The sequence below is a fragment of the Aulostomus chinensis genome, chromosome 8 (genome assembly GCF_037954235.1).
Source record: "Aulostomus chinensis isolate RoL2024-O1b breed Wild chromosome 8, RoL_Achi_v1.0, whole genome shotgun sequence".
NCBI classification, from domain to species: domain Eukaryota; kingdom Metazoa; phylum Chordata; class Actinopteri; order Syngnathiformes; family Aulostomidae; genus Aulostomus; species Aulostomus chinensis.
The window spans coordinates 11,930,453-11,943,689 of NC_141327.1; the positions used below are offsets into that span (position 1 = coordinate 11,930,453).

The window sequence follows — 13,237 nt, forward strand, 5'->3', positions numbered from 1 at the left end:
GGCTGTAGTTAGCACCACCTTGTGGTCTCATACACACACACCAACATTGTTAGCTACACCTCCAGTGTTCACCATTTACCTTCATACCTGCCTTCAGTCTTCATGGCCATGGTGACATCTGTTAGTAGATTTGTGATCAGGACCTCCATGATGCGACAGTCCTGTTTCACCACCTCCCACAGGTACGGCAATGGATTGAGATCCGATGTTAGCAGAGGCCAGTACTGTGAGCTTATTTCAGGCAATATCAGATGCATGCCTCAATGTTGAAGCTTCTGCCATGTGATTGACTGCTTTGTTAAGCAGTTGAACAAATATTCTAATTAAAAGCCCCCCCCCCCCCATACAATTGTTTGTTTGCTTTGCTGTCACCAAAGAAGATCTAAAAACTTGGGGTCACAAAGTGTTAAGTAGTAGCCAAATTACAGACTAGACAACACAGAAGAATCACATTTAAAACTGAACAGAGCAGAGCAACATTTTGATTTCTTTTTTTAATAAATTACCTTGTCAGACATCAACAAAATTAAATGCTGTCATCGGTTTTAATTTTAGATGAATGATATCAAAGCTGAACATTTTAAGGATTCGGTATGAGATGACCTCCAGCATGTAGGGCGCTGTGCATCGTTCAGTACACGCTGGCCAGTCTTAAGGTTAAGACTTCTCTGGAAGCTCAAGCACACAAGTCAATTAACTAATCAGAAAGTTTTTGTGTGCAATAAAAAAAGGATGTCTGTAATATTTTACATTTTCACTCAGCATGACAAGAGATAAACAGGAAGGGAACAAAAGGGTTAGATCGTTCAGTCAGTCTAAGTTCCAGTGTGGATCTCGGAGGAAATGAGGGAGAGCGCTCTCTGTTCAGGTTTAGGGTAGAGGGGTGAGATGGGGGGGGGGGGGGGGGCTGAGTAGTCTGCTACAGGACGAAGGGCAGGATGGGTGAACGGAGTGGTGGGTAGTCACGGAACTCCTTCAGGTAGCTGCGATGCTTTCCCTTGGCCCACACAGTCATCTGGATGAAGCCCACCAGGGTGAAGAAAGCGACAGGCAGACACTGGGTCATCAGTGTGAAGCCAAGCCAGGAGCCCAGCTGCAAGAGGAGGAGGGATGTTAAACACTGAGACCACCAGAGGGCAGCATTGCAGGTGGAACACAAACAAAAGTAGTCTTAGTGTCTCTGTGAGGTTTTGTATCACACACACACAGTCTACCTCATAGGTGTAGTTGGGGCATGACACCAGCAGGAAGATCCAAGTGAAGGGGTTCTTGGTTGGGTAAGGAATCTTTCTGGTCTTGGAACCTGGATGAAGACAGCAGAAGATGAAATCGTTTTTGTTTCTCCAAGTTCATATTTTTTGTCATAGATAAAACCAATGGTGACCAGTGACGATCTACTAAATACACACCGACCCTTATTCTTGGATGATCAAATCTACAGTGCAATTTCCTCCTTGGTATTGTTGGTAGTTGAAAGACAGCAAAGTTACTAACACAGTGACTATTTGTTTAAAAAAAAAAAAAAGAAGCAGAACAAATAACCACAGTAATTTTACACAAGCTTGTACCACTAAAAAAGTAACTCCAACTTGCTAACATTTATTTTTGTTCAAATAACTGATGAAATCAGTTAATCTAAAAAAATGTGGAAAAAAATTGTGACGATTCTTTTAACCCTTGGAGATGATATCTAAATACTTTTCAAAATTCAAATACTTAAAATGGCCAGAAATTCAGTTTATAAAAAAAGCAAGTCGGCTGACGCTGGAAGGAGGAAATGCTTGGTGTTTTTGCCAAAACAAAACAAAAGCCAACAAATCTGTTGTTAAAAAAGGTACCTGTTATTTTTTCTGTCCCTTAACAGTTAATTCTTTCAGCTGTATCTGGAATATGGAAGTACAGGTGTGACAGGTTTGTACCTGGTGGACGGAGGTTCCGGAGAGCAATGTGGATGGAAAAGTTGCCGATCTGACAGAACTAAGGGAGAGAACATAAAGCATATAAAAACCTCCACTCGTACCGGTGTCAAAGTGATCAAATCTAAGGTCAAAATGTCATGCTTGATTCTCTTCACCAGTCAGACTGATTCTGTATTAGGGAGCCCAGCGTTTCTTACCAAGAATAAGATGAGGGCCAGTCTGATCTGTTGCTCCCCGTAGACTGCAACAAGACAATGGATGTCAGTAAAGGAGTGACAATGAGTCACTGTTATATGAGAATGTGCAGGCATACTCACTTGGTGGGGTATATAGTGGGTGGTTGATGTAATAGGCCATCCATGCTGCAAAGCCCCAGTAGTACGTACAGTTCTAAAAAACAAGAATGTCCCATCAGCCTCCTTTTACTCACCATGGAAGCTCCGTAGATACGAGTGTAAGGGAAGACATGGGAGTGTGAGAGCGGGAGAATGTAGCTCACCTTAAAGATGTTGCGTAACGGCATGGTTCCATGAGAGAAGCGGTGGACGAACAGCGTCTCCAGCAGCCTCTTAACGTAGTGGAAAGAGTGACACATACAGGCCAGACTGGGAACAGCAGAGAGACACTTAGCTATTATTCAACTGCCAACAAACAGTTCAATACTTTATCATCTAGTCCAACAGGGTAAATGAGGTTTTATGGGTTCGCACGAGGAAGTGAATAAAGAAACTGAATTTAATGTCAAACCCGTTCTTAAAGCTGAGACAGTTTCAGCTTAAAGGAAACTTTTTGGGAACTATATTATTGCCCGTCTTCCCCAGACAACATGGATACCCTTCTCTCAGTCGCTCCTCTCGTCAACAGTAGTTTTCAAGTGCTGCAACCATTCAGGTAAGTAGGTTCTGGCTACGAATCTGATCTCAAATTATAATGTCTGGTAATTTTAAACGGTTATTTCTTTGCAAATGTTATACAAAACCTTAGCTATAATTGCAAGCAAAGAGCTTTTGGGAGAAAAGTATTTGAAAATTGTTATTGGTAGGATGCTAAATCTTCCTATCCACTGCCATTCATTGTGCTAAGCTAACAAGCAGTCAACTGTGGCTTTCAGCTCCCTTCTGCAGTACAGAGGAGGGAAGAGTACCTGTCCTCTTGTCTGATTCTGGAGAGGACAGGAGAAACGCGTGTGCTTCTAATAATAATGACCTCACCCTGGAGGAAGAGAGCACTCTATCCATCTAAATTTTGTGAAGGTCAAAGTTGGAGACACTCACTGTACAACCCAATGTTTACTGGTGGTGAAGTCATATTTGGGTGCGTAGATGAAGGGAACTCTGAAGTAGAACAACAGATAGATGACCAGAGGGCCGGTGTACTCTGTCAGGAAGACCTGGAACATGAGAGAAAGTGAAGGACAAGTCAGTGCTGATGATGCTGGTTGAATTTTGCTCTTCCTTAGCTTCAGTTTCACTCAGATAAACAAATGCTGAGCTTGCCACATTGGTAACATACTGTCTTGTAGATGATAGAAAAATAAAAATAATCCTCCCCATTTCATCAAACGTCTTCACTGCATCCACCCTCCTCTTATACCTCCGGCTGAACTTCTTGATACAGCTCTGCTTGATCCCACCCACTCTCTGATGAATACCAGTACTCTGGTTCGGACTGTGACGTGTGTGTGTGATGGTGTCCTGGTGTCTGTGCTGTACTCACTGTGACCCAGCTGATCTGAGCTCCCAGGTCTCTGAAGTAGAAGGTCGCTGTGGTTCCCACAGGAAGATGCTGCAGAACATCCTCATCCTTCAGAGACTTCCCCTCTAAAAAGACACACACGTTTACTCAATAGACACTCTCAGTCTGCTGTAAAAAGAAAAGTACTTGATTCACTTTAATTAAGTTGATAAAGCATCAAACTATTGAGCTGACTCACTGGGGTCGAGGCGAATGGACTGTCTGGCAGGGTACCACTGAGGATCTGAAACAGACACTTCTATTTAGGAGAGGACATAAAACCACTACGTTTATGTGAAGCTTGAAAATGTCTTGGATGTGATTTAGTGGGCTGCAGTGAGGACACTCGGAGGACACTCACGGCTCTTGTGGAACATCGACTTGATCTCCCCAATGGTAGCATTTGGCTCAACCTACAAATAACACAAGAATTAGTAAGTGGAGGGACGTGAACAGACGTGAACATACAAAAGGAACAGATAACAGATGTTTTCCATTCATGACAGCGATTAGCGGTAAATTTAGCCCAGGCTGTACACACACACACACCATGGATGTGAGCTATTCAACAGCTGGTATTCAGACAAAGATTCTTGGCACACACACACACAATAACCATGACCTTGTGCCAGGCTGCCAGCAACGGCCACACCAGCCCAAATATAAACACAATGACAGCAAAACAGAAACATGAAGAACACAAAGTCACAAGTCTGTGCACCGTCCCAACACACACACACACACACACACACACACACACACACACACACACACACACAGTGAGTCTAATGATTTTAGGAAACGACTACAATCACTTTATACAATAACACTGCTCTCTGTGTTTGACTCAAGGGTGAGGCAGTGACCACAAGGAGTTTCTAACAAGATTTAGCAGCTCTTAGTGGTGCCTCTCAGTTCAGCTGATGTAACACTGAAGTGACAGGCAGTGACTTCCACTGATCAGCCAAAACATTGGACAGGCTTGGACTCCACAAGACCTCTACAGACGCCCTGTGATGTCTGGCTCCAAGATGTTCACAGCGGATCGATTTTTCAAAGAATCTGAGGGACAGGAGCTCGTCTGTGGGATCAGAGCAGACAACCTTTCCTTCGCTCTTTCTGGTGCATCAGTGAGCTTTGGCTCTCGACCTGGTTCGTCTGGTAGCTACGAACCGCAGCACAACAGGAAGACTCATCAACACTTGCTGTTCTGGCACAGACCTGCTCATCAAGCCATCGGAATTTGTTCCTTGTCAAGTCGTTAAAGATCTTTACGATGCCCATTTTCACTGCACATCAGCTCGAAGAAGGAATCATTATCTTGCTGGCCCATGCACAAAAATGAAATCACATCCGACGTTCTAAATCTTTGGCTTTAGTTCTCAATCACTGCTCCAAATGTTGTTCTGAATTTATTTGTCTGTCACATCTTTAGTCTTAAGTTCAATTTGACCACTCTAAGCAGTTTTACCACATCAAATATAAAGCACAGCATAGAAACTTACTCTGCAGGTACTGAATGGGACTGCACGATTTTGAAAAATATATCAAATGAATCGCAATTATTTTGGCTGCTATTGCAGTTATAATCTGATTTGCTACATTAGAGAGAATGTTCATTTTTACACCATTCTCATTTTCATTGAAAATTCATTTAAAATGATAATTGCCTGACATTTGCAGAGGTCTGTATCAAATACGGAAGTCTGTAGAACGTGGTTGGTAGGCAGGACATCTCTGCAGCACCACATTTCATTTAAGATGATATTTTGACCCATTTAGCCTTGAACAAATCCTGCGCTCGTATATTGCAATTTAATTTGGATGACGGCGTTCGAGACGACTGTGTCGAGGGAGTTCTCTCATCATATCACGGCTGGCAAGGGTGAACCTTTTAATCAGCTCTGCTAGAGCGTTAATGACTAGTGATCACTTTAACTCAGTTTCAGTACTCACAACAGATTGGAATTAGACAGATTGACATGTTTCTACCCCCCCCCCCCCCCGACTCCCCTAATTTATACTGTGAGAGTCAGCTGGAGGTGACTGACGAGGTCTATGATCAGATTAGTCTCTGCTCATGTCGTCCTGAAGACCACATGCTTTTTTGAGCAGGATGACATCACTAAGTAACCACATCTCTGTGCCCCCCTCCCCTTTTACAAGCTTCATTCAGTCGTGCACTCAAACCCTGACTAGAAATGATACAGGATTTCAGTTGGATTTTTAGGAAACTGGATCTCGGATCCAGGTGCGTCTCATCTGTGAAACCTCAGAACCGAAGGTGTTAAGATGGCGGGGGCAGTCACCACGGAAAACTCTCCTCAGTCGACAGCGAGGTTTAATCCGTCAGAGATACTTCTGACTTCTAAGGAGACCTTGATATACTGAGTGTGCAAGAGAACCACAGCTAATGCAACTCTCCACACTCAAGCCTCTGACTGCAACAGTACTCACAACAGCGCAACACAACAATAACCAAGTAAAGGCCAACTATTAATGATAAACGGACTACGATGTCTTACGCACCTTTATATTAAGAACAGAGACCAAACGTGACAGCAGAGAAGAGCTTCTTGTTCTGTTACATCTGTCAAATATAGAACCAAGCCACCTCCTCCAGCCACGTCAAATATCCTGCAAACCCTCACAAAAATGTGCTGATATCAACTACAAAGACGTCTAGCGTTGCACTTTATCTCCCAGTTCCCCAAAAGTAAAATTTACACAGAAAGGACAATGTACATACAAGCACTAACTGTAAAATAAATAAGAACGAAAAGTCATAACTTATGTAAACAAGCAGAGAAAGGTTTACTGACAAAACTCCTTTTTGTCTCCATGTGAATTGTGTGTTTGTGGGGGAGGTGTTTATATTTCTTTTGAAAGTTGATTCCATACATCATCTCATGACATCAAGATGAGGATTTCGAATGTAACGTTTTACAGCTAAAAATGTAACACCCTCTTTTCCTCACCATCAATCAATATTTTGTAGTTGTGTGGCTACTACAACTGAACAGTTCTATGTAAAAAAAAAAGAAAAAAAAAGACAATTATCTAATTGACAATGAAAATGTGCCGCTTTTTTTAATATCAACTTTAAAACCATTACTTATAAAGCTAATGGGAAGCAGGAGAGGGCAGCTGGGTGGGGTGGTGGTCATAATATGAAAATGCCCAACGAAAAGCATGATAATATTTTTAATATTAGATTGACTGCCAAATTCTCAATAACATCGCTATTAAAAGAGTTGTATTAGAGTACACTGATATCAAAATTCTTAAGGCCGTTGGTAACATTTATAAAGTAAACACATTTATGAGCTATTTAGCATTTTTAGCAGCTAGCACAGACCGTCCTACCCAGCAGCGCCTGAAACAGGAAGCAAAACAACGCCTGGAACTACCAAACAACAACAAGTGCTGAGTCTGTTTCAGGAGAGTCAAGTGCAAGAATGTAGCAGCTTCATTCCCACAAACTGATCTGAATATTATGAATGTTGATATCATAAAGGATAGAGGACACACACTCACACACACACACACACACACACACAGGCTAGATATAGCCCATTAACACCTGTAATTTCGAGGCCAAAGATTACAGTGGTGGTGTGTGTCCATTACTGTAAAGTTCACCGTGCCAACAGACAATAATTAAAGCTTCAAACAAATGTGAGACATGAATCAGAAGCTCGGCGATGAACTTCTTCACACGAGTAGAATCAGTAGTAGGTTTGTCACTCTGGTTTGATATTTTGTCTCCCTCTTGTACATGTGGGTGTGCACCAGACACTCCTTCCATACCCAGACGACTAAAGCCAGCAGTCTTGTGTCACATGTATGAAAGTGTTTCATTTACACTGTCACACTCTCACAGATATACACCCTGGGACTGAGAGTGAAGACGCCAACGATAGCTGCTTCACTATGTTCTAGAAAAGACCGGACTCTCTCTCTCTCTCTCTCTCACACACACACACACACACACACATACAGTAATATTTTTACAGTAATATAGGACCTGTCAAAGTGCAGCTGTTGCTGTTAATGAGCAAACAGACACAGTTGAAACATGAAGACATTTCAACATCGAAGTGCAGGCATTACAGGGCTTTGGTTAGAACTGATGTAACTACAAGATGGAAAGTCTTAAAAGATTTGATGAGGGAAACGTTCTTCTCACCTTGTCCAGAAAGCAGAGCTTGTCCTTCGTCTTGGCATCCAGTATCTCCACCTCAAAGAAAACAACAGCCTTTTTAGCTTTTTTAGCAGGTTTGCGTTTCACTGGCACTTGAGCCGGCATGGGTGCAGCCGCTGCTGCCCCGTTTGCCGGCTTTTTACCAATGGTGGCCTCTAGCGCGAGGGCATCCATGTCCACAGTCCTCCTCCTGGATTCACTTTATTCCCTTTGTCCCTTCACTTTTCTCGTCACCTCCTGACCGTCTCTCTCAGATCCACACCAAGACAGAGAGGAGAGGGGCAGCACTCAGCTGTGGAAATAAATCTGTCTGTCCCCTGCTCAGCTGCCCCTCCCTCTTCCTCCTCTCTTTCTCTCATCGTCCCTCCTTCTCTGCCCCTCTCATTCCTTCACTTCTGGTGAATTGCTTTATTTAACTGCCAGCCGACCCCTGGAGAGCAGGCATATGCCACATGTGTATGCACAGTTGCGTGGACCGGAATAATCAGTATGCCCCTGGTGAACCATCTACGCTTGATCATCTGCAGAGTTTCCATGAAGGAAAGAGCAGAAGATTCATGTTGGAGGTGCAGGGATCTGGTTTTAGAAAAAGGTACCTGATGACCTCTGACACCTCTCAGCCCCCTGCTACGTGGGCAGGAGGAGGAGAGGTATTATGACAAACAACACCCCCCTTTCCTAGTTTGACCCCATCTCTTCCTCTCCCCACAGCTAAATATAAACATCTACTGCCAACTCTGCATAACCAGCCTTCTGACAGCGGACCCCCCACCCTGACTGTGCCTATGTAGTGATGTCATGGGATCACCTTTTATTGCACTTTGCAATGCCCTCATTCAGTTGCCTGTAAACCATCTCAGTTAGCTTCAGCTGCACCATCATGATCCACTTCTCTTCACACAATTTAGGGTCCCACACACAACCTGCTCAATCGAAGGGGGTCATGTACTTGGACACTAAAGTCTTCTGCCAGATCCTCCAGTCAGACACGGAGGGAGTTGCCCTTTCCTGCCACCAAGGGGTGATAATACTCCAGACTGATGGCTTAGTAGGGGCATTCCCCTGGGTGAAGCCCATCCCTTCCACCCACTAATGATCTATAGTCAGGGTCCAGTTTCCATACTGAATGAAAGACATGCAGTCACAACTGCCAACACAGAGCTCAAGCAGACATGTTCTGTTACACATAAAATTCATAAATCAAACAATCAGTAATAGATTATTAACTATCAAACAATATAAAGAACGTTACTTGTGGTATTTGTTTTTAATGGTAGATCACATAACTTAGAGACAAACAAAAGCAATATGCTTATTCTGATAATCTAACCTCTACCTCGATCAGTGAGTGATTATTGGTTTGATACATTGATATGTCTCCGACTTGGTCTGTACTGTAAATAAGATGAATCATTAACACTTAAAAACATATTGAAACCAAAGCACAACACATGTTATTTGAGTAAAAGTAAAACAAAAGCTCCCAGAACAGAGTAAACCATGATATGTTGCATTTCTTGCAAACAAAATGAATGATTTTAAGTAGTGGCAATATGAAAACTAGTTCATACACACATGCCCTGGGGAAGACAAGATATCTCCTACATGTCAGTTTGATCCATAAAACTCTAAAAATCTCATGCGTCTTTGTTTTTTCCCAAATATAATTTGTTTAATTCATTAAGCTAATTTGCATGTGGTAAATTAACTGTTAGTGCTGCTTGTTTGACTCTTGTAGATTATTTACATGAATGATTTATCATTTCTACAAAGCATTCGTCTGTACTGCTGCTAACAAGCAGGACATATAATCCTACAGTCAAGGCGTCTTCTCTCTGCCAGGCATACCCACTGTCACAGAATCCCCCCGTGTCCCCTCCTTGTCTATATAAAGCCTCGGACTGGCTGTGACAGGCTGTCCTGGTAATACACTCTGGGGTGAGGGGGAAGCGGAGAAAAAGGGGCATCAACTGCAACGGGACTTAAACTGTGCGGTGAGCGCAAGTGCTGCTGGCTGTGCTCTCTGTCCATGATGTCTCAAGGTAGGAAACTAATTGAATATCAGAATATCTAAATGTTTCTTGTGTTTTTGTACACGACAGTGAGTGTCAGATAATGATGCCCTCTGGTAATAATCTGATGGTAATGAAATGAGGATTAAATTTATCTGTTAACCCTAATGAAAAACAAATCAAATGCAACGCTGCATCAGAAGAAGAAAATTATTTACCATTTTATTGTTATATAGCAATGCAATAGCAAATCTGCAAGTCACAAAAAGAAAAAGATTAAAAAAAAATTGTTATTAATAGTTCAAACTGGCATGACCATGTCTCACGTGCACAATTTTAGGAGTCAGATGTGTGCATTATTTTCTGATTTCAGTTCTCCAACCTGGTGGTGCCAACTATACATATGCATATGTGTTCAGCAGCCACATATACAACAACCTTTGAACTGAGTTGCCTCATACTCTCTGACCTGCTGCCCGCCTGATAAAACACTCATGAAAACACCAGAGATTGTGATTTAACAGCATTTTGTCACAATAACACATTTTAGTGGCGATAAGAGTGGAAATAAAAGTGATGCTAACCTGTTTGTACAGCCCACATCTCATCTGTCAATATGGAGTCAACTGCTCAGTTTTAGACCTTCTATCTGAGGAGTATATAAGTCTGTAACACCAGGTCCACTTTTCAGACTGTGGTCTCCATCGGTTGCTTTATATCTTAAAAATTTGGAGGTTAAGAGTGTAGAGTGGTGTAGAAATGAGCTCTACAGCCCACAAGTAGGATTGTCCGGTTCCAAAATCTCAAAGTCAATAGGGATAAACAGGATTTCTGTTAAATGTCAGAAATAAAGTCTGTGTTTCAATTCCTAGATGACATCATCACACCAAAAACAAAAAAAGCATTATGTTAGTTGTGGTAAATGTTGAGTCATGTGTCCACAGTGTAGTTCATTCATAACACTAGCATAATATTTTGGAAATAATTAAAGTAGTGTTCAACTGTGAGGATTTTCTTGATGAAGAAAAAAAGTCTCATAAACTTAAGTATTCTACAGGGTGTAGATATAATAATCCAAAATCTGATAGAAAAATCTCACTGACTTTTGGTTGAGGGAGCCCACGGCAATGCTAACTTGTAGGCTGGCCTACAAAAACCCTCCTGCAGGCCAAGGTCATGGTCAAGGATGACAAAGTTAAAGATATCATAACTGAAAATGGCAAGTGGACTCATGTTGCAGTCTAAGACACACTGGCTTGATGCATTGACTAATAACGCAGCCCTGACAGGAATTCAAAGTCGTAACTTGATTGGGAGCATACTTACCACTTCACCTGTCATCACTTTTTCCCTCAGATATGAGTGAGTGTATCTCCTCAACTGTGTTTTCTTTAACCTTTCACCGTTCAAATTTTGTTTCAGGTTGCAAAATCCACAAGCAAGACACAGGAAACATAAAGAACCACTGGTTGGGTCAGTTTCTGTCAAACTGCTCCCAATCCTGTCTGATGGGTTTTGGTACTCATGAACGCTCTTAACATTTCCTCGAGGATTGTTTTCACAAGGAACTGTTCACAATAATGATGTTTAAGTATGTTGCAAGAGTATTAAATCTATGTCAAGGATATAATTGTACTAGACTGTTTAAACTTCACATCCAAGAGATAAGGTGAATTAAACTAGGCTAACACTGCTCACCTGCATTATTGGGTAATAACGAGATAAGAAGCGCCATGAGTCATTCCAGCCAGAGATGGTGGTGATGCAGCGCATTACACCACAGATAATGTGTCTTTATCCAAAGATGTAGAGTTTATAACAAGAGTTCAACGCATACAATACATAATCCCTCATATACCTGGGCGCAATCTAACATCTCAGTGTGATACAAGCTTTGACAAACGTCGTTTTCTGTGCATAGGAGGTCACAAAGCTCCGGTCATAGCAAACAGCCCGTGACAGGCGGTGCAGCTGCAGAATGCTATGCTAATGTTTCCTAGCTGTGAATTTGACCGCTGTGCTGGCGTTCACACCTGGAGGAACTAGCACAAAAATCCCGAATTGTTTATATTAATAACATTTTAGCCATATGAGGCGCCCCATTGACGGCTTCGAGTTTCATTGACACTCCTTACCTCGTAGTGCTTCATCTTGGCAGTTTGTAACCCTTTCCTTGATATCCAGGATGAGTGACACCGCAGCTTCCAATCAGCGGAGTAATATGTGCCTGCCGAGCGCTGGGTAGGCGGGTGATACAGGTCCACCTCAGCCAATCAAAACCGTCGTCAGTAAAGCGAAGACGCCCACATTACCAGCAATATAGCCAATAGGATGTGAGCAGATTGAGAGGTCGCGGGTAAACCAGTGTAATTGGATTTACCATGGGATTTATTTACCACCGACTGTCTGGATTTGTTGGTCTTTCAATTGTTATTCGGTGGGTTGGACAAAAAAAAAGGAAAAAAAAAAAGCGAGAAAACTGTTTTTCTGATGATTTTCTATCTCAATGATTAATTATTCATTACTTTTTGTATTATATTTGCAACTTTGTTTTTTTAAATAAAAATTTCTTTTTTCCCACTTTTGCAATTTATGTAATAAAATCTGTAGATATATGAATAGAATACAGATTTCTGTGCAGATTCTGAGGGCTGTATGGACATTTAAGTATAAATAAAGTTGCCTAGTCTTGATTGTTGTTTTGTCATCTTATTGTCTTAAATCGAATGCACTATTGCTCAGGCTATTAATTCGTTGACTCAAGTGCTAAAATTTTCATGTAGTACTGACATTAACAAAACCCCAGCTCTGAGTTTAGCACAAACCAAACAGGGAAACAACAATTAAGCCATGTTTAGCACTTTCCACTCCATATGTAAAGTTTTTTTATTCTTTATTTTTGAAACAAGTTTTTTTCTACCCCAATCTCCATCGATCTATCCATCCATCAATTTTCTACCATTTATCCTGTTAAGGGTCACAGGGGGGCTGGAGCCTATCCCAGCTTTAAGTAACTAATTATCACTTTTTCAATGCAAAACAGTAACTTTTAATAACATCAAAGTTATTACCTGTGGTAACATATTTTGGTAAATGTTAGATAGAAATATATGTAAAAGGCACATCAACATAGTTGGTTTTAAGTGCTCCATTGTATTTGCTGCTCTGTATTTTAAATGCAAGCAGATGTTACTGCAACATTGAATAAGTGGGCTCAATTTTCATCCCCCCATGTATAATTATCTAAGTTTTTAAAAAAACAAAAACAAAAAACGTGCCTTGGTAATGAAAGTCTTATCCACAGAGTTTTAGTTCATTATGTTTGCTGCTTTATGACATAAATTCAATTAGGTCATGAAATAAAAACA

General features: G+C 41.5%; 1 protein-coding gene across 2 annotated transcripts; it reads right to left on the reverse strand.

The window, feature by feature from the left end:
* Positions 1-482: 482 nt before the first annotated feature.
* tecrb (trans-2,3-enoyl-CoA reductase b) lies at positions 483-12,104 on the reverse strand. 2 transcript variants are annotated; one of them, XM_086210988.1, is made up of 12 exons: positions 12,005-12,104; positions 7,843-7,893; positions 4,015-4,066; positions 3,853-3,897; positions 3,636-3,739; positions 3,194-3,309; positions 2,419-2,524; positions 2,237-2,309; positions 2,117-2,160; positions 1,920-1,977; positions 1,215-1,303; positions 484-1,093 (listed from the first exon to the last, which is right to left on the reverse strand). In XM_086210988.1, the coding sequence occupies exons 1-12, from the start codon at positions 12,017-12,019 to the stop codon at positions 920-922; spliced, it is 927 nt and encodes a 308-aa protein (XP_086067114.1). In that variant the 5' UTR covers positions 12,020-12,104; the 3' UTR covers positions 484-919. The 2 variants fall into 2 exon arrangements, with proteins under 2 accessions (XP_086067113.1, XP_086067114.1); XM_086210987.1 differs by lacking the exon at positions 12,005-12,104 and having other exon boundaries at positions 483-1,093; positions 7,843-8,460.
* Positions 12,105-13,237: the final 1,133 nt, after the last annotated feature.